Source organism: Rhinolophus hipposideros (assembly GCF_964194185.1).
Source record: "Rhinolophus hipposideros genome assembly, chromosome: 14".
Lineage (NCBI taxonomy): Eukaryota > Metazoa > Chordata > Mammalia > Chiroptera > Rhinolophidae > Rhinolophus > Rhinolophus hipposideros.
The window spans coordinates 32516331-32534105 of record NC_138060.1 but is presented as its reverse complement, the minus strand read 5'-3'; the positions used below and the strand labels follow the sequence as shown (position 1 = coordinate 32534105).

Below are 17775 nucleotides of genomic sequence, written 5' to 3'. Positions count from 1 at the left end.
TATAGCAAAATACTGGAAACAGCCTAGATGACCATCAGTAGGTGACAGTTAAATTATGATACATATCCTATACTGATATGGAATGAGCTTTAAGGACACTGCTGGAAAGAACATAAGGAAAATATATATATACATATATATGTGTATATGTATATATACACACACATATGTTCACACACACATATATTAATGTTCATATATGCATTAATACATACTAGTATGTATATATGTTAATATTCATATATGCATGGATAACTTTGTAAGGAGAGAGAAACTGATAGTGGTAGCCTTTGGGGAGGGAAATTGGAAGCCTGGAGTAAGGGCTGGGATGTTGACTTACCTTACACTGTATCTTCTGTTTAAATTTAAAAATTTTTTACAATATGTCTGTTATCTCTAAATTAGAAACTAAAAATTAAAAGCCTGTCACCCTCTGAAAACACTAAAGCATTGATTACCATTGTCTCCAGATGGCTTTACCTAAGGTGGTTGGTTATGTATTCATTTTAGGCACGCTGCACATTATCACAGTGCCTCCGTTTTCCCATAAATGGGGGTAATACTAGTACCTAGCTTTAGTGACATAGTCCCGTGAAGTGCTTAGAAAAATGCTTCTTGCGCAGCAGGCTCTGCATAAGAGCCACGGAAATGACCCTGAAATGTTAGCCACACAGTAAGTCATTTTGCTGAGATAGAACCATGCAACAAAGATTTTAAAAATAGGTAGAGAAAACATGGGTCTTCAGTTTGGGTAAGCATCTTTGAGCTGCATCCTAACCTGGTTTTGCTATGATGTCACTACCTTCTCTCTTTTTGTTTTTTCAGCTGTGTGAACCCTAAGGTTCCATCTAGCTCTGGTGCTCTGAAATTGATCCTTCTGGAATTCTCTGATTTCAGGACACCTCCTACCTGTTCATCACTGGCCCTGATGTTGTGAAATCTGTCACCAATGAGGACGTTACCCAGGAGGAGCTTGGTGGTGCCAAGACCCACACCACCATGTCAGGTGGGAGGCCTCGAGGCTTACCTTACTGTTTTCAAACACTGAGGAGAGGGCATCGCCAAAGAGGATGCTGCCAGTCTTCTATAAATATCACTTAATTGGCAGAATTTGAGAAAACTAGTATGGTATATTGACTACAGATAGAGTAATAAACATGGTTAAAATAATACAATGCTTTGATATTCTTTAAAATTTTAAAGCTAACTGGAATGGTGGCTATAAGAGTATGATTTTTATATATACAGTTGAATCTTTAAAAAATATTACATTTTGTTGTGACTTTCTTTTACCCCAGTGTTGGGATATGTCATGGCGTTTTACCAACCACCGTTGGCCAGGTACAGTTGTAATGTGATGTTCATGGCCCACATGTTCGTGAACTTGGTCATAACTCTTTACCTCTTTGAGGTTATGTGCCACACTTGCTGAGTTCAAACTGTATAAAGATTATTTGGTGGTTTGGCATTGAAACAAAAAGTTACTGTTTATACTGAGAAGCATGGAATTGGGAGCAGGGCATAAATCTGTTATTAGTGAAGACATTTGTTGTTAGAGTAATAATTGGAATTCCATATTTTCTTGGAAAAAGACACCAAGCTGTGAAAGGACTGCCAGCCACATAGCAAGCAGTGTAACTGAAGCCAGGAGAAATATTATATTGTGGTTAATGCATTGGGTCATCATTTAACTGTCAGCATTTCTTTCTTAGTGTACATATAATAGAGATGCTTTTTACTATCAGTGAAGTCTTAGGTTTGATGAAATGTTTTGTTTTTTTGAAGTGAGAGCTTTTGATCCCCCACCCACAAAAATTGTTTCTCCCCCACCGTAGATTGCCATCAACCTTGACCCATTTTTTCCCTCACCAATCAGCTCCATTCAACTCTTATCTCCAGTACACATTTAGAATCAGAACACTTATTGTCAGTTCCCACACAGCTTGTCATCACAGTCTTGTCTCAGGGCTTAATTGGCAACAGTTTTTCTTTCTTACTGGAATATAAAATGACGTTGAGTTTTGATGGTGTCTTAGATTTGATGAAATATGCTATTTTTTCAGATTTCAATAATATTACATATTTGTGGTAGACAATTTAGAAAATATGCAATAAAATCACCAGGAATTCCACCACCCACAGATAATCACCACTCAATTTTTGGTTATACCCTTGCAGTTTTTCATGCAGATAGGTGTGACTATACATATATATACATACATATACATACATATATATGTGTGTGTGTGTGTATATATATATATATACATATATATATATATATATATATATATATATATACACATACTCAAATATAGGTGCATACTTCTTGTTTATAGCCTTGATGGCTTAAAGTAAATGCCTGTGACATTAAATTTTCTTCTACAGCATAGTTTTAGTTTTAAAGGCAGCATTTGGTGTTCTGTATGAGCCTGAGGCCGTGTGTGTATGTGTGTGTGTGTGTGTGTGTGTGTGTGTGTGTATTCATGTATACATATGTATTCAATTTAGTGGTTTTGTTATATTCACCAGTTGTTCAGTTATCACCACAATCAATTTTAGAACATTATCATCACCCTAGAAAGAAACCCTCTACCTGTTAGCATTTGCTTCCCATTTACTCAAAAATACTCTGGCTCCCGGCAATCACTAATCTACTTTCTGTATCTATGGATTTGTCTATTTTGAAGATATATGGAATAGACAGAAATGAAATTATACACAATATGTGGTATTTTGTGACAGATTTCTTTTACTTAGCATAATATTTTTAAGGTTCATCCATGTTAAGAGCATGAATCATTACTTCATTCCATTTTTTTTAAAGATTTATTGGGGAATATTGGGGAACAGTGTGTTTCTCCAGGGCCCATCAGCTCCAAGTTGTTGTCTTCAATCTAGTTGTGGAGGGCGCAGCTCACTGGCCCATGTGGGAATCGAACCGGCAGCCCTGTTGTTCTACCCAACTGAGCCATCCGGCCGCCCCTTCATTCCTTGTTATTGCTGGATAATATTTCGGTGTATGGATGTATCACATTTTGTTCATTGACTGATCAGTTAAACACTTAATTGTTTTCGTGTTTTCATCCTCACGAAGATGCTGCTATGAGCATCCATGTGCAAGTTTCTGTGTGGACATATGTTTTTGTTTCCCTTGCATATATACCTTGAAGTGGAATTTCTGGGGCAAATGGTAACTCTGACTTTTTGAAGAATTGCCATGTTATCCTTCAAAGTGGCTGTGCCAATTTGTGAATATTTTTTGAATGAAAGAATTCTTTCACATTGAACATGCTTTTTATTCATCAACAAATATTCATCAAGTGCCTATGTGTCAAGCATTGTTCTGTGTGCTAGGAATGCATTTGTGGAAAAAAAAATTCTTGCCTAGGTGGGACTTATATTCTAGCAGAGTAGATAGACTATAAACAGGAATCCTAAAAGGAAATATGTGCTGTGGGAAAAGTAGAACAGGGTAAAGGGGGTTGGGATTGCTGCAGTTTTAAATAGGGTAGTAAGGGTAGGCCTCTGAGGGTAACAGTTGAGCAGATTTGAAGGAATAACTGCATGGATATCCAGGAGAGAAACATTGTAGGCAGAGGGAATAGCCTGTGCAAAGGCCCTGAGGGAGAGTGGCTGGTATGCTCAGTGAGCAGCAAGGAGGGTAGTTGGCACAGAGACGTGACATGATCTGACTTAAAGAGCTCACTTTGGCTGCTGTGTGGAGAAGAGACTGCAGGGGCAACAGTGGAAGCAGGGAGTCTGGTGGGGTGAACATGAGAGAACATTTCTGGCTCTGTTTTCTCTCGCGTGTCTATGGTCCTGTTTGGCTGTTCTCTGATTTCAGATTGTTCTGAGGACTGATGGCTTGATTCCTCACTGGGTCCAGGCGGTTCTCCTCCTTCCTTCTATTCCTTCCACTGTTGCTGACATTATGTGCCAATATAATAAAAGAATGGCTATGCTTTTATATATTTTTTTTATATTTCCAGCTTTGTTGAGAGGTAATGCACATACAATCAGGCACTGTTCTTGATATGGGACTACAGTGGTAAGACAGGCCTGGTCTCTACCCTGTTGGAGTTGATATTCTAGGGGAGACGTCAGGTAGTAAACGGAAATAAACAGGTACAGAAGAGAAAAGTGTGAAGAGAACTCCCACACAGTCCAGGGATGGGAGGTGAGGTGCGTCGGGGGAAGGGTGTGCTCTAGAGAGGTGCCAGGGAAAGCCCCTCTGACTAGGTGACGTTTGAGCAAAGACCTGACTAAAGAAAGGAGTGGCCCTTACAGAGGTACAGAGTGAGGGAATTGAAGACCAGCCGGTAGGTATGTGGTGTGTGGTATCCCATACTCAAGGGAAGACTGAGTGTAAGCACAGTCTGCCACGGACTTGCCCTAGAAGGGGAGATGGGCATGAAGCAGCATTTTTGGGCTGTCAGACAGGTGCATTGTCCCATTATAGCCTCCCTGTTTTCTCAGGTGTTGCCCACAGAGCTTTCGAAAATGACATTGACGCCTTGTTTAATCTCCGGGAGTTCTTCAACTACCTGCCACTAAGCAGTCAGGACCCGGCGCCCATCCGCGAGTGCCATGACCCCAGGTGAGTTGCAGGCTGGAGCACCTCTCTTTTTGCAGCTTGGTTTGACCGTCTTGGGCCCCTCTGCCTTGGCAGGACCTCCAGGGCCTTTCCTCTTGGGCGTCTTGAAGTGGATTGTGGAGTGGGCATGTCTGGGTATAGGAGTAAGGATAGATTGTTTTAATTCACTTTTTTCCTTTGTGTAATATCTGACAGGTAGCTTTAGAATAGAATGACCAAAAAAATTGATTTCTAAGAGCATAATTTGTCCAGAATTAGAGATGGAAGTGGTTTTTTGTGTGTGTGTATCTTGACATGAAATAAGTGTGAAATGGTGTAGACAGCATGCCCTTTAAGAAATGTGCTTATGCACACACGCTTGCTTGGGGCCAGAGGCTGGGGTGGTCCTGGGGAGGGTGTGTTGCTGGCCACCTAGTGTAGACCGTCCTGCTTGCTGTTGAGGCTACTGCCTGATGGGGGACGGGGAGCACCACACAGTAAACCAGAGGCCCAAATGGGGACCTATTGCTCCGGACCTCTGGCTGCTTTCTTCTCCATTTTGTTTCCTCTTCAATTTTGAAGCACTCACTTGACCTGGACTTTTCTTCTGTGGAAGGGATTTGGAATTGTATTCCTTGAGAAGCCAATTTTAGACACTGCCCTGGGGGGTGGACTCAGCCTCCCCCCTGTGGGGCGCTGTCTGGACCAGGGAAGCTCTGAAGACTCATGTCCCCAGGGCCCTGCCCTGCCTGTGCCTTCCCCACTCCTCAGAGGGTACGACCAGTGGCTCACTCTGTGTAGCCATGAACGGGAGGGTGTTCCCGAGGCCAGAAGAAGCGGCACGGCCTCCTTTTTTGAGCGTCTGTACTACTTGGGATCCTTGACATGCTTAGGACATCGTTTGAAGGTGTGACGGTGTTAGGGCCACGGGGGCACAGAAATGTCTAAAAAGCCCAGCCATACCCCCTCTTCATAGGATCCCAGGGAAGCTATGAGCATATACGTATGTAAGTAGCAAATGCAAAGTAAGGGAGAACTTGATTATTTGGTGGGACTATGCCCAATATCCCTGTGCCAAGCTCTCTGGGAAGTCGGGCTTGGTGGGGCATGTGGCTTGACCAAGGCCAAGCCTCAGCCCAAGTGTGTATCTTAGGGTCAGAACAACCCCTGGCTGCCCACATGGGATAGGAAGAGAGCCTGCTGGACAGCGACATGTTGCTGAGTCCTGTGGCATGCCCTGGCTCGGCCTTGTTGCTCAGCCACATGCACACAGGAGGAAGCAGAGCTAGGAGCCTGTTTGACGGTTAGTCCTCAGTGATTGTGTCCACCAGGGGACCTACAGCTTTGCTTTTTAAAAGGAGCTCTAGCAGATTTACTTCCAGCAGGGAACGTGAACCCACAGTAATTTTAGCAGAGCTCTGACTGCATTTCCAAGTCATTGCTCTTTTATTTTTAATGTCTCAGGAAGTCAGACTGGGACCCCTCCCACCCCAAGATAGTGTCTTGTTTGCTATAATGTCCTTTAGTGCCCCACATAGTACCTACAATGTAGGAGGTATTCAGAGGATAAATGAAAGAATCACATTCAAGGGAATAAGCTCATTTTTTTCTTCTAAATGAAAACAGAAAGATCTTTTGGATTAATATGAAGCTCAGGTTCAGTTCAGTGTGGTGGTAACAAAGGAGAACATCTTTGGGGACTGCTTTGCAAACCCAGTAAGGACAGAATCAGCCCAGCCCCCACGATGGGTCTCCCCCATTTCTTCTCCCATCCCCCACCCACTGAAGGCAATTGGCTCTTTTGGTATTGATTGTATCTGCTTCTTTTTCTATCAAAAGTGACCGTCTGGTTCCTGAGCTTGACACAATTGTCCCTTTGGAATCTACCAAAGCCTACAACATGGTGGACATCGTACACTCTGTAAGTGCTGCATTTGCCTGTCTTGTCTGTGCTGGCTCAGCCATGTCCATGGTCACTGTGCTTTGGCCTCGTGAGTAAGTGCTAGACCCTTAACATCGGGCAGTACAGGCAGAGCATGTGCTGGGGCCAGGACCAGGGGCCACTGGATGGTGTGTTCTAGGAAGAGCTGGTGGCTGCAGCCATCCTATTGGCTCAGATGGACCGGGTCTTATATAGTATAAGACCGGGACTTATATTAATTTTTGCTCCAAAAGACGCATTAGAGCTGATTGTCCAGCTAGGTCTTATTTTCGGGGAAACACCGTAGTATACTGTGTGTGTGTGTGTGTGTAAAGAGTTTTAGCTTTTTCTTTCCAATTCATGTCATTTCTTTCTCTTGTCTAATTCGTTGTCTGTACTGCATATTTTATCAAATGCAATCATGAGTAATGTTTGTGATAGTGGATATGTTTGCCTTATTTCTAACTTTAGAGAGCCGTTAGTGTTTTCTATATTATGTCTTTATATCTTTTTTCATATTAAGAAGGCTACCACTGGTTCCTATTTTAATTTTTATTCCTTGATTGTTTTTTAGATCAGGGATGGGTATTGGATATCATTAAATGCCCTTTCAGCATTTATGGTGATCACGTGATCGCCTTAGATATATTTATAAATCTATCTTAATAGATTTCCCAATATTAAACTGTTCTTACATTCCTGAAGTAAGCTCTACTTGTTGTGTTTTGCTAATGTTTTATTTTGGATTTTTGCATCGGTGTCATCTGATGGTCACTGATTTATTTTTTTGAGGTTATTTTAAATTAGATTTTGGTGTCAATGTGCTTGCTTCATGTATTAGACTCTTAGAGCCACTATAACAAAAGACCACGGACTGGTTGCATAAACCTCACATTTTTCTCACAGTTCTGGAGGCTAAAAGTCCAAGACAAAGGTGTCAGCAGGGTTGGTGTCTGGTGAGGCCTTTCTCCTTGGTTTGCAGATGCCTGTCTTCTTGCTGTGTCCTATGGTCTTTCTTCTGTGTGCACATGGGAACAGAGCTCTGCTGTTGTTTCCTCTTATAAGGACACCAGGCCAATCACAGTGCTCGACCCACATCACCTTAATTGAACTTTATCTCCCAAAAGGGCTTAATATAGTCACATTACAAGTTAGGTTTTAACCTATGAATTTTGGGGGGACACACTTAAGTTCATAAAGTGTCATAAAAATAATTTGCAAGTTTTCTTTCTTTTTCTATGCTCTGGAACAATTTAAATAGCATTGGCATTATCTGCTCTTTAAAGATTTGATAGAAATTCCCCTGTGAAATTGCCAGGGTCTAGTGATTTTTTGAGTGGCTTTTTGATAACTCCCTCTGTTTTTTAATGTGAAAATGTCTCTTTAAAGTTTATCTTTGCTGTGGTCAGTTTGATAAAGTATATATTGTTTTCAACTTTATTCAATGCTAGCAATACAAATTAAAATTACACTGAGTTATCATTTCTCATCTGTCAGATTGGCAAAAAATACAAAAAAAACACCTTGAAAATATTTTCCACTGGTAATTCTATTGGGAAGAATTGCCAGTGGAATACATTGCGGGCAGGAGAATATGGTAGTATCTGAGACTAAATAGGCATTTACACTTTGACCCAGCAGTCCCACTTTTAGGAATTTACCCTGAAGATACACTTCCTACCATACAAAATTATAGATGCACAAGATTACTATTATGACATTGTTATTTATCATGGCAAAATATTTTAAACAACATGGATGTAAGTTTCCAAATAATGCTAACATGTCGGAGCTTGGTTGAATAAATTTGGTACACCCACACTATAGAGTGAGAAAGATCGCTATGGACTGATGGAGTGATTTCCAGGATATGTTGTTAAGTGGAAAACCCCCAAGTGCAAAAGAGTATCTATAGCATGTTAGTTTTCATCTAAGATAGAAGGGGGAACTAAAAAAATAGAGATGTATATACTCATTTTTGTAATACACACAGAAAGATAAACCAAAAAATGAGATTAAAACAAAAGGTGGGTGGAAGGGATGGGGAGTGGCACTGTTAAACTATATTTAATGTTTACATATTAAAAGAATAAAATCAACAAGACCGAGGGAGAACCTTTAAAATGAAACTACCTTTAGTTTAACAACAGAAATAGTAAAGAAATATTGAATTTTAGTTAGGTTTGTTTTTTTGCAGTCATATGGGTTAGCAATTCTGTCACCATTTTCTCTGCATTTGAGGATTAAATAAATAACTACATTTTGAGGATAATGGGAATGAGATGTCCACTGTAGGAGAAAGGAGTTAATGAATATTGAAGTGGGGAAAGCTAGAATGAACTCTGTAGTTGAATGGGACAAGTATTGGAATTATCAATACAAACTCATGGTTTTTATATTATTTTTAGTAATAAGTGTGTGTCTGTGTATCTCTGGATTTCTTAGCTCTATCCTCCAGCTTCTTAGAGGCCAATACTCATTCACTCTTACACTTACACTGCCCCTAACAGGAACCCAGGTCCCTTGGAGAAATGGCTGATTCAGTGCTTGGGGTAGGCAAAAATGAAAGATGAACTTGAAAGTGAGGTAATTCCAGAACGTAAGGTAGTACTCAAAGGATGATGGGGATTCATCAAAAGGGCATAGGAACCACCTTGAATGAGGTCTCACTGTCAATCATGGGACAACTTGAACATAATGATGGTAAAAGATTATAATCCATGTAATAAAACAACAACGCATAAGCTCATACTTGTGGAATATATAAGTAAATGGAAAAGGCAAAAACCTTTTTGACAGTAGAATGCTAAGTCACAGAGAAGGGAAAATGGAGATAGGGAAATCACCACTTGGCAACTATCATGGCAGTAATTGGGTCAGGCAAGAATCATCAATGAATGTCAAAACTTGTGGGTGAAAGTTTGATGAAGAATAGGATTTCGTGTAGTTTCAAAGTATTTCCCCACTAAACACTTAATTAAAAATGGACAAATAGTCACTTTATAGGGAAGAAACCTGACATGTACCAGCATCATTATGGACAAAATGACATCAAGTGCCTTTTGATGTAATTCACTGAGAAGGATATGTCTGGGATAGTCTGTCACAAATGCTTAACCTGAAATTAAAGATGAAGAAACATTAAATCCAAATAGAAGGCAAATAACCAAATAACTCGTCTTCAGAGATGTCATAATTGTGAAAGACACAGACTGAAGGGAAACAATTAAAGGAGGCTGAAGAGACCATAAAAAGCACCAGGTGATCTTACGTCGGATTCTAGAACCAGATTTTGGTTGCTGTAAAGGATTATATTGGAATAAGTGGAAAAATTTGAATAAGGTTTTGTAACAGTATTAATATGAATTTCCTGATTTTGATAATATCAATATAGTTATTAAGAGATTGTCCTTGTTCGTAGGAGATACACACTGAAGGATTAAAGGTAAAGGGGCATCATGTCTGTAATTTACTCACAAATAGTTCAGGGAAAAAATTTTGTGTGTGTATATTCAGTGTGTGAAATATATGTAGAAAGAGAATGTGTATACACACACACACACACACACACACACACAGATAGATTGAGAGAAAGGCAGGGAGAAGGAACGGTAAAGCTTATGTGGTAAAATGTTAATAAATGGGGGTATCTGGGTAGAGAATATAATCTTTTATTAATAACAATTCTGGAAACTTTTATATAAGTTTGAAAAGAGTTCAAAGTAAGGTAAAAAAGTAAAATACATAATGCCAAATTCTAGTTCTGGGTGGTAAGCACACAATGTGATATATAGATGATGTATTACAGAATTGTATACTTGAAACCTATGTGACTTTACTAACCATTGTCACCCCAATAAATTAAAAAATATAATGCCAAATTCAAATAGAACCTTTAAAAAAGGCTGCACTGTTGTACGTCCCCCAGTGGTGTGCATGCGCGTTTCCCCCTCCAGAGGGAAGAGGTGGCCCTGCCTGTTGTCCTGCTCCCTTGTAGAGCCTGTGGTCGGTGGCAGCTCTCCAGCTCTGTAATTCGGCAATACAGTTGTATGTTGTGCTTTGTTGTTTTGAACTCAGAAATAAATTGATCCCTGCAGGTTGTTGATGAACGAGAATTTTTTGAGATCATGCCCAATTATGCCAAGAACATCATCGTTGGTTTTGCAAGAATGAATGGGAGGACTGTTGGAATTGTTGGCAACCAACCGAAGGTGGCTTCAGGTAGGAGGGGGAAGTTCTCATAAACCTCAGGTGGTGGTTGGGGGGGTGGGGTCAGGGCTGCGTGGGCCCTTGATGTCTGCCTTCTGTCTTTTCCTCAGACACGGCCTTCCATGTCCAGAGGAAAAACTCATAGATGTTGTAAAAGCTCCTCTCTCTCTTAATGTTAATTTCTCTAAGTGCTCATTTCATACTTATTTTTTAAGGGTTGATAAATAACTCCTCCTCAGTTTCTGAGGTCTTTCCTTTTTCAGAGGTCTGCTTTCTATTCCCTCCAGTTAGACTTATGACTCACCCACTACACTGTAAGTTCCATGAAGGCAGGGTTGTTGGTGTCTTATTCAGTTTTACCTCCAGTGCCTTCAGTGGTGCCAGGTGCACGATGACTGTGAGACAAGTGACCAGCATCTTGCTGTGTCTGCCCCACAGCTGTTTTGCGATATGGCCGGACCCGAGTCACAGCCAGGTGGCAGACAGTCTTCCACGGCTGTGCTCTGGTAGGGCTGGGCGTGGGGGGGGGCACTGCAGACACGGCTTTCCTCCTCACTCTGTTCCTTCTCAGGTTTGTTTGGAATCCCTGTGTAGGACGAATATGCCCTCCCTTATTGACCCAGCCTCACATTCGTTTCTGCCATGGCAGTTTTTCCTTGTCTTTAGAAAAATGTTTTATTTTTAAAATTGTTTTTTATTGTGGATATATATATATATATATATATATCAATCATAAAATTTGCCATTTTAATCATTTTTAAGTGTACAATACAGTGGCATTGATTATATTCACACTGTGTGTAGCCATTACCTCTATTTCCAAAACTTTTCAAATCACCCCAAATAGAGATGTACTTTCTGCCCTACCCCCAGCGCTTGGTAATCTAAATCTACTCTCTGTCTCTGTGAATTTACCTATTCTAGATATTCCATATAAGTGGAATCATGCAACATTTGTCCTTTTGTGTTCTGACAGAGATTTCCTGGAACACCAGGTACTAAAGCAGACAAACAAGAAAATGCCTTTCCTAGACTTTGCAAACTGGCTCTGTGCTGGGTCCCTCCTTTAACACTTAGCCAGACTTAAACTCAGTTTAGGGATTAGCCCAAGGTTAAAGCTTTGGGTCTTCACAAGTCTTTTGTAATAATACTGTGTTTTCATTTTCGTTCATCTCTGTGTTTTCTAATTTATCCTTCTCAGGTCTTTTCCGGTCCTAGGAATACCTGTTTCTTTCTAAAGTCCCCTGCATACACAGATGTTCTTGAATGCTCTAATTTCCCAAAGAAACTCTTTCCCTGGTTTTTTCCTCCCAGGCCTTGGGTGAGCTCAACCGTAATCTTTTGCCCCACACGTCTGCAGGTTGTTCCCTTTGCCTTACAACGTTTTTGAGTAATGCCTGTCACTTTTCTGGCCTAGTGAGTTCTGATTTCGGTGAAACAGAGATGAAAGCCTGTGTCAGTCCTTCAGGGAGCCCCCAGACAAGTCAGAGCAGACCTACACCATGGTTTGTTACTGAGGTCTTCTTTGGTCCCTCTAGAACCGGGAGAGTGTGCGACAAGTGTAATGGAAACAAAGCTTTTCTACCGTTTTTAAGTGTTTAAATCTTAAACATTTTAAAATCTTTTTTTGATTCAGCTTTCACTTGCATGTAAACCTTTGCCTGTTCCAGAGTGTTGACAAAGTTGGTCTGAAGTTTCTGCTTGTGTTTTGATATTTCTGTTGGGGGACAGGATCTTTGAGCTGCCTACTCTACCATTTGGTTTAGAAAAAAGTGTTTTAAATTAGGAATTTACACACAGTGAAGTGCACTTTGTACCTGTAGTACACTCTCAACTGTCCACATATCCCTTCCGTTCCTCCTCTGAGCTCTGTCTGTCTCTGGTGTAGACGTCACATGATTTCCTGTGTCTTCTCAAAGATCTTTGTCACCATCCTGTGACTGCATGTGCAGATTCTGGTGCCATTCTGGTGCCATACAGCACAGGATGACATTTACAGGCCCACTTTTTAGGAAACTGCTTGGCTCGTCCTGGAAAATTTATTTACACATACTTAGGATATCTATTCCAAGGGCGTACCCCAGACCTAGCTGGAGCCTGAACACTTGGTTCCATTGTGGTCCCTTGACTTCCCTCTTTCTTGACTCAGTAATTCTTCGTGATGTTTATGGAGTGGCAAGGTATGGGCATTTAGTAGATCACTGCTTTTTTGAAGAAAGCCTTGTTCATTTCGTGGACTTATTCATTCCCTATTTGTTACTAAAAAGTCAGCTTCAGAGGCTCACAGACGAGGTCTCCATTCTGGTTCTCAGTTTTTCGTCATAGAAATCAGCCTGGGCTCACTGGGCACTCTCTGGATGCCAGGTGCCCCGACAGGCCTGGGCCTAGGGCTGAAGGTGGTGAGGCCCAGCGCCTGGACCTGGGACCTGCTCCGGGGCAGCTCAGGGCCACAGGTTTTCATTTCTGACGTGTTCATTTCCCAAACGATTACATTTTGTTTTGGTTGTCAGAGTTCATCTGTGTTTTTTTTTTTTTTAGTTTGATTTTTATTCTAGCTTCTTTGTACTTTTTGCAATTTCTTAATTTAGAGTTGTCTTCATCTTGGGACTAATGACTCACATTCTTTATTTCAGGTCATTAACAAGTTTGGAATGGAGAGGGAGGAGGGGAAATTGAAAACATTTTTATTGTGTTATAATTTACTCGCAACAGACTTCACAGCTTTTAAGTGTTCATTTTGATGGGTTTTGTTAATTTGACAATTGTATACAACCTTGTAATCACCATCCAAAACAAGATATAGAACATTTCTATCATCTCAGAAAATGTGTTCAGCAAGAGGGAAGTTTGCCTATTTTTTTTTTTTTTTTTTTGGTTGGTTTGTCTTTTTGTTGGTTTCTAGGGTTCTCTATTATTCTGGATGTGGGTCCTTCATCAGATACATGTATTACAAATTTTTTTTCCTGGTGTGTGACTTGCCTGTCAATTAACTAATAGGATCTTTTGACTCACTATTTAAAAATTTTGATGAACTCCCATATTTATCAGTGTTTTTTACTAATGATTAGAGGCTTTTGAGTCCTGTGTAAAATCTTTGCCTACTACAAGATTGCAAAGTTAATTATATGTTATCTGCTAGGAGCTTTGTAGTTCTGGGTTTTATGTTCAGGTCAACAGTCCGTTTTGAATTAATTTTTATATATAGTTTATAGATGAAATGGGTCTACTTTCATTTTTTCCCATACAGATATTTAATTGTTCCATCACCATTTGTAAAAAGACTTCTTTTTCACATTGGATTGTTTTGGTGCCTGGTCGAAAATCAGTGTGTGGGTCTGTTTCTTCACAGTCTGTTTGTTTTGTGGTCTACCTTCACACCTATGCCATCTTTTCTTGATTACTGTAGCCGTGTAGTTCTCCACTCAGGGCAACATTTGGCAATGTTGGAAACATTTTTGGTTGTCACAGGTGGGAATGGGAGGTGGGGCGTGCTACTGGCATCTAGTGGGTGGAGGTCAGAGACGCTGCTAAACATCCTATGTGCATGAGAGAAACGCCCCACAACAAAGAATTATTCAAGCCAAAATGTTCATAGAGCCAAGTTTGAAAAACCCTGCTTTGTAAGTCAGTCTTGAAGTCAGTATAAGTTTTCCAGTTTTGCTCTTTTTTAAAATAATGTTTATAATTATTCTGTCTCCTTCGTATTGCCATATGAATTTTAGAATCTGCTTATCAATTTCAACAAAAGAACCTCCTATAATTTTGATAGGAATTGCTTGAAAATATATCTGTCCATTATGCTAGCTATTAAACTTTAAAAATAATTAAATCTGGATTAATTAAAATAGTATAAATAATTTAAATTAAATACAATTAGAAAAGTAGTTTCTCAGTTGTTCTAGCCATAGTACTTAATAGCCACGTGTGACTAGTGGTTAGCATGTTGAATAGCATAGCCAGAGAACCTTTCCATCTTCATAGAAAGTTTTTTTGGACAGCATTAATATAGATCACTTTGGAGATTTCATTTATTCTGATCTAGGAGTAAGTTTGTAGAGAACTCTTTATCAGATTATAGAAGTTCTATTGTACTTAGTTTACTGCTAGTTTTTAATTATGAATGAATATTGAACTTTGTCAGATGTTTTTTCTATATCTGTTGAGATGACCATGTGGTTTTTCTACTTTAATAGTTTCACTGGTTTTCACAGGTTAAATCAACTTTGAATCCTGGGATGAACTCCACACTTGGTCATGATGCGTTAGTTTTTATGTATTGCTGGATTTGATTTGGTAATATCTTAGGAATTTTTGCATCTGTGTTCATGAGGGATTTGGGTCTGCATTCTCTGTCATAATGCCCATCTAGTATCAGGGTAATGCTGGCCTCATGAATCTGTTGGGCATTGTTCTAGGAGGAGAGAATTACTAGTAATTGAGCTCTTTACTTTGTGTCGCTTTCCAGATGCCATCTCCTTTCATACTTACAACCTTAGTAAGAGGTAGTAACATCCCTACTTAGCACGTGACAAACCTCAGCCTCAGAAATGGGACATAATTTCCCAAGGGCTTAGAGCTATACTTGCTGGGGCCAGAATACGATTCCCAGTTACAGGGACTCGCAGCCTCTGAGTGACACCCCCAGCATTGGTTCCCCTGGGTAGACCAGGCTGTGCCTCAGGAGGCAGCAGCCCTTCCGTGCACGAGACAGAGCCTGACTGTGTGCACTGGGCTGTGCTCCCAGCAATAAGCCCCGGTGCTAAGGCTACTTCTGGGCCCTCTGACCAGTGTCAGGTGGGTTCTCCTGTCTTCCTTATTTTTCCTGGAGTGTGAGGGTTCCCCTTTACCATTCTCTGATGAGGAGGCTTGGATGTCTCCATAGAAACCGGGTCTTGTGTGTTTGCTGGGAGTGCATTCCCATGTGGATAGAACTGGGAATTGCCCAGAAGCTCAGCATAGATCACCTCTCTTTTCTAGGATGCTTGGATATTAATTCATCTGTGAAAGGGGCTCGTTTTGTTCGATTCTGTGATGCGTTCAACATTCCACTCATCACTTTTGTTGATGTCCCTGGCTTTCTGCCTGGTAAGTCATTGACACGGGTGGGGGCTGGCGAGTGAGGTGGCTTTGCCCAGTGAGGCTCCCACTTGACTTGGAGATCTTGCAAAATTTCCTAAAGATTCGTGGCTTTTCTATATTTTGGGTATCTGGAATATGGGGCTTGGTGAGGGGTGGCTGTCTCCTGGCTCTTTGGGGAGCAGGGAAAGACCTCACGGCTAAGAATGGCAGGCAAAACTTGTGAGGGCTTTTGTGGGTACCTAGTAACTCTTGCTCATGACCTAGGCACAGCGCAGGAATATGGGGGCATCATCCGGCATGGCGCCAAGCTGCTCTACGCATTTGCCGAAGCCACTGTGCCCAAGGTCACTGTCATCACCAGGAAGGTGAGGAGCTCGCATGGGCGGCTGTGACCTGCTCACTCCCAGTAGCACGGTCGTGGCTGGAGGTCTGGCCGAGAGTTGCAGCAGCAGGAGAAGCAGTACACCTCGCTCAGCCTTAAGAGGATCGTGTGAGGCCAGCAGTACAGCCCTGCAAACACCGCCTGCAGAGATGCCCATGGTCCTCTCTGGGAACTGAAAACAGCAGTGGACAAAAGCCAAGAAACACGACATTCACTGTGAAAGATGTCTGGGCTGCACCCCTGTATTCTCTGCTCTGGCTCTTGGCCTCAGACATTGGGCCTCCAGTAGTGCAGGAGGGCTGTTGTTTTTTGTCCTCATTTCATATGGCTTCTTGGGGTCTTTCAGGGACATGATCTTTTGACTGAAACTCTTAACATTGAGCATTTGGGTCTGTTCTAGGCCTATGGTGGCGCCTATGATGTCATGAGCTCCAAACACCTTTGTGGTGACACCAACTATGCCTGGCCCACAGCAGAGATCGCAGTCATGGGAGCAAAGGTGAGGACTGCTAGCTTTCCCTTTTCCTGGGCCACAGACTGTACCCTACCAGCAGGAGCTTAAAGCACAGCTGGGAAATGTTGGAGAGAGGCCAGGTCCCCAGGATGGGCCAAGACTCCAGTGAGCTGGGACTGACAGCTCCCCACAGCTCCCCAGGGCCAGCTCTGCCCCCGTCCTGCACGCTCACTTCAGGCACATGCTGGCATCTTCACGCTCAGGGTGGCGAGAGTCCAGAGTGCGTTTTGAGTGGGTTATCAGTAAAGGGGTGAGTCAGCTGAACTGGCCTTTGAGAGGATTGGACATTTCCCCCAATCCCATCTCATCTCCTAAGGAGGACCCCACAGCCACTCCTTTGAGCCCATAGAAGTGAAACTGTAGTTCTGACCCTGGGGATTTGGGGCCAGGTATTTCCTGCTACTCAGCCTATTCCCCACTCTTTCCCTGCTTTGAAATAGGTGTTGGGGTTGAACTAGAGAACTCCCAGGGCTCCCCGGAGCTGACTTTCAGGGGAGCCCATCTTTCAGTTTTCTATACTGAAAAGTGAAGGCCCATCTTTCAGTTTTCTATACTTCTACATTTGGAGTTCAGTGTGTCCTCCTCTGGCCATTGAATTCTGTCCAGATGAACAGAGAATGAAAAAAGACAACAGCATTTTACTTCCCCTTGATGCAGCGGACCGTGGATCTAATAGTGGAAAACGGGCACACATCCTGGAGAAGTGCAGATGGAGAGGGTAGGCTGGCATCTCTGGAGGCAAGCTACTGGCTTTCCGGGGCTGCCTGTCATTGGGGCACAGCTGAGCGTCCTGTCACACAGCTCCTGGCATCATGATGGATGGCCCCAGGCAGTGCTTACCTCTGGGCTCTGGCACTTCTCTCCATATGCTTGGATTTACCAGGAAGCTTGCAACCACACTGATAATGAGTTGAGGGAGCTCTGTCCCAGTTGGGACCTCCTGTGGAATTCATTAACGTGTCTCGTGACAGGGTGCTATGGAGATCATCTTTAAAGGGCATGAGAACGTGGACGCTGCTCAAGCAGAGTATATCAACAAGTTTGCCAACCCTTTTCCTGCCGCAGTGAGAGGTAGGCACTGTGGTGTGCGGGCA

The 17775-nt window shown here is 41.9% G+C and overlaps 1 protein-coding gene across 10 annotated transcripts in view; it reads left to right on the top strand.

Annotated features, from left to right (window-relative positions):
• Positions 1-17775, top strand: part of PCCB (propionyl-CoA carboxylase subunit beta) — a 90215-nt gene that overhangs the window by 32530 nt on the left and 39910 nt on the right. For all 10 annotated transcript variants that reach the window (XR_013994846.1, XR_013994847.1, XR_013994848.1 and 7 more), the window contains exons 7-14: positions 898-1006; positions 4480-4600; positions 6416-6497; positions 10595-10718; positions 15684-15791; positions 16050-16150; positions 16568-16666; positions 17653-17752. Coding sequence is in view for 7 of the 10 variants with exons in the window: in XM_081071701.1 (XP_080927827.1) it covers positions 898-1006; positions 4480-4600; positions 6416-6497; positions 10595-10718; positions 15684-15791; positions 16050-16150; positions 16568-16666; positions 17653-17752 (844 nt within the window). In the remaining 3 variants the exon portion in view is untranslated. The remainder of the gene's footprint in view (positions 1-897; positions 1007-4479; positions 4601-6415; positions 6498-10594; positions 10719-15683; positions 15792-16049; positions 16151-16567; positions 16667-17652; positions 17753-17775) is intronic.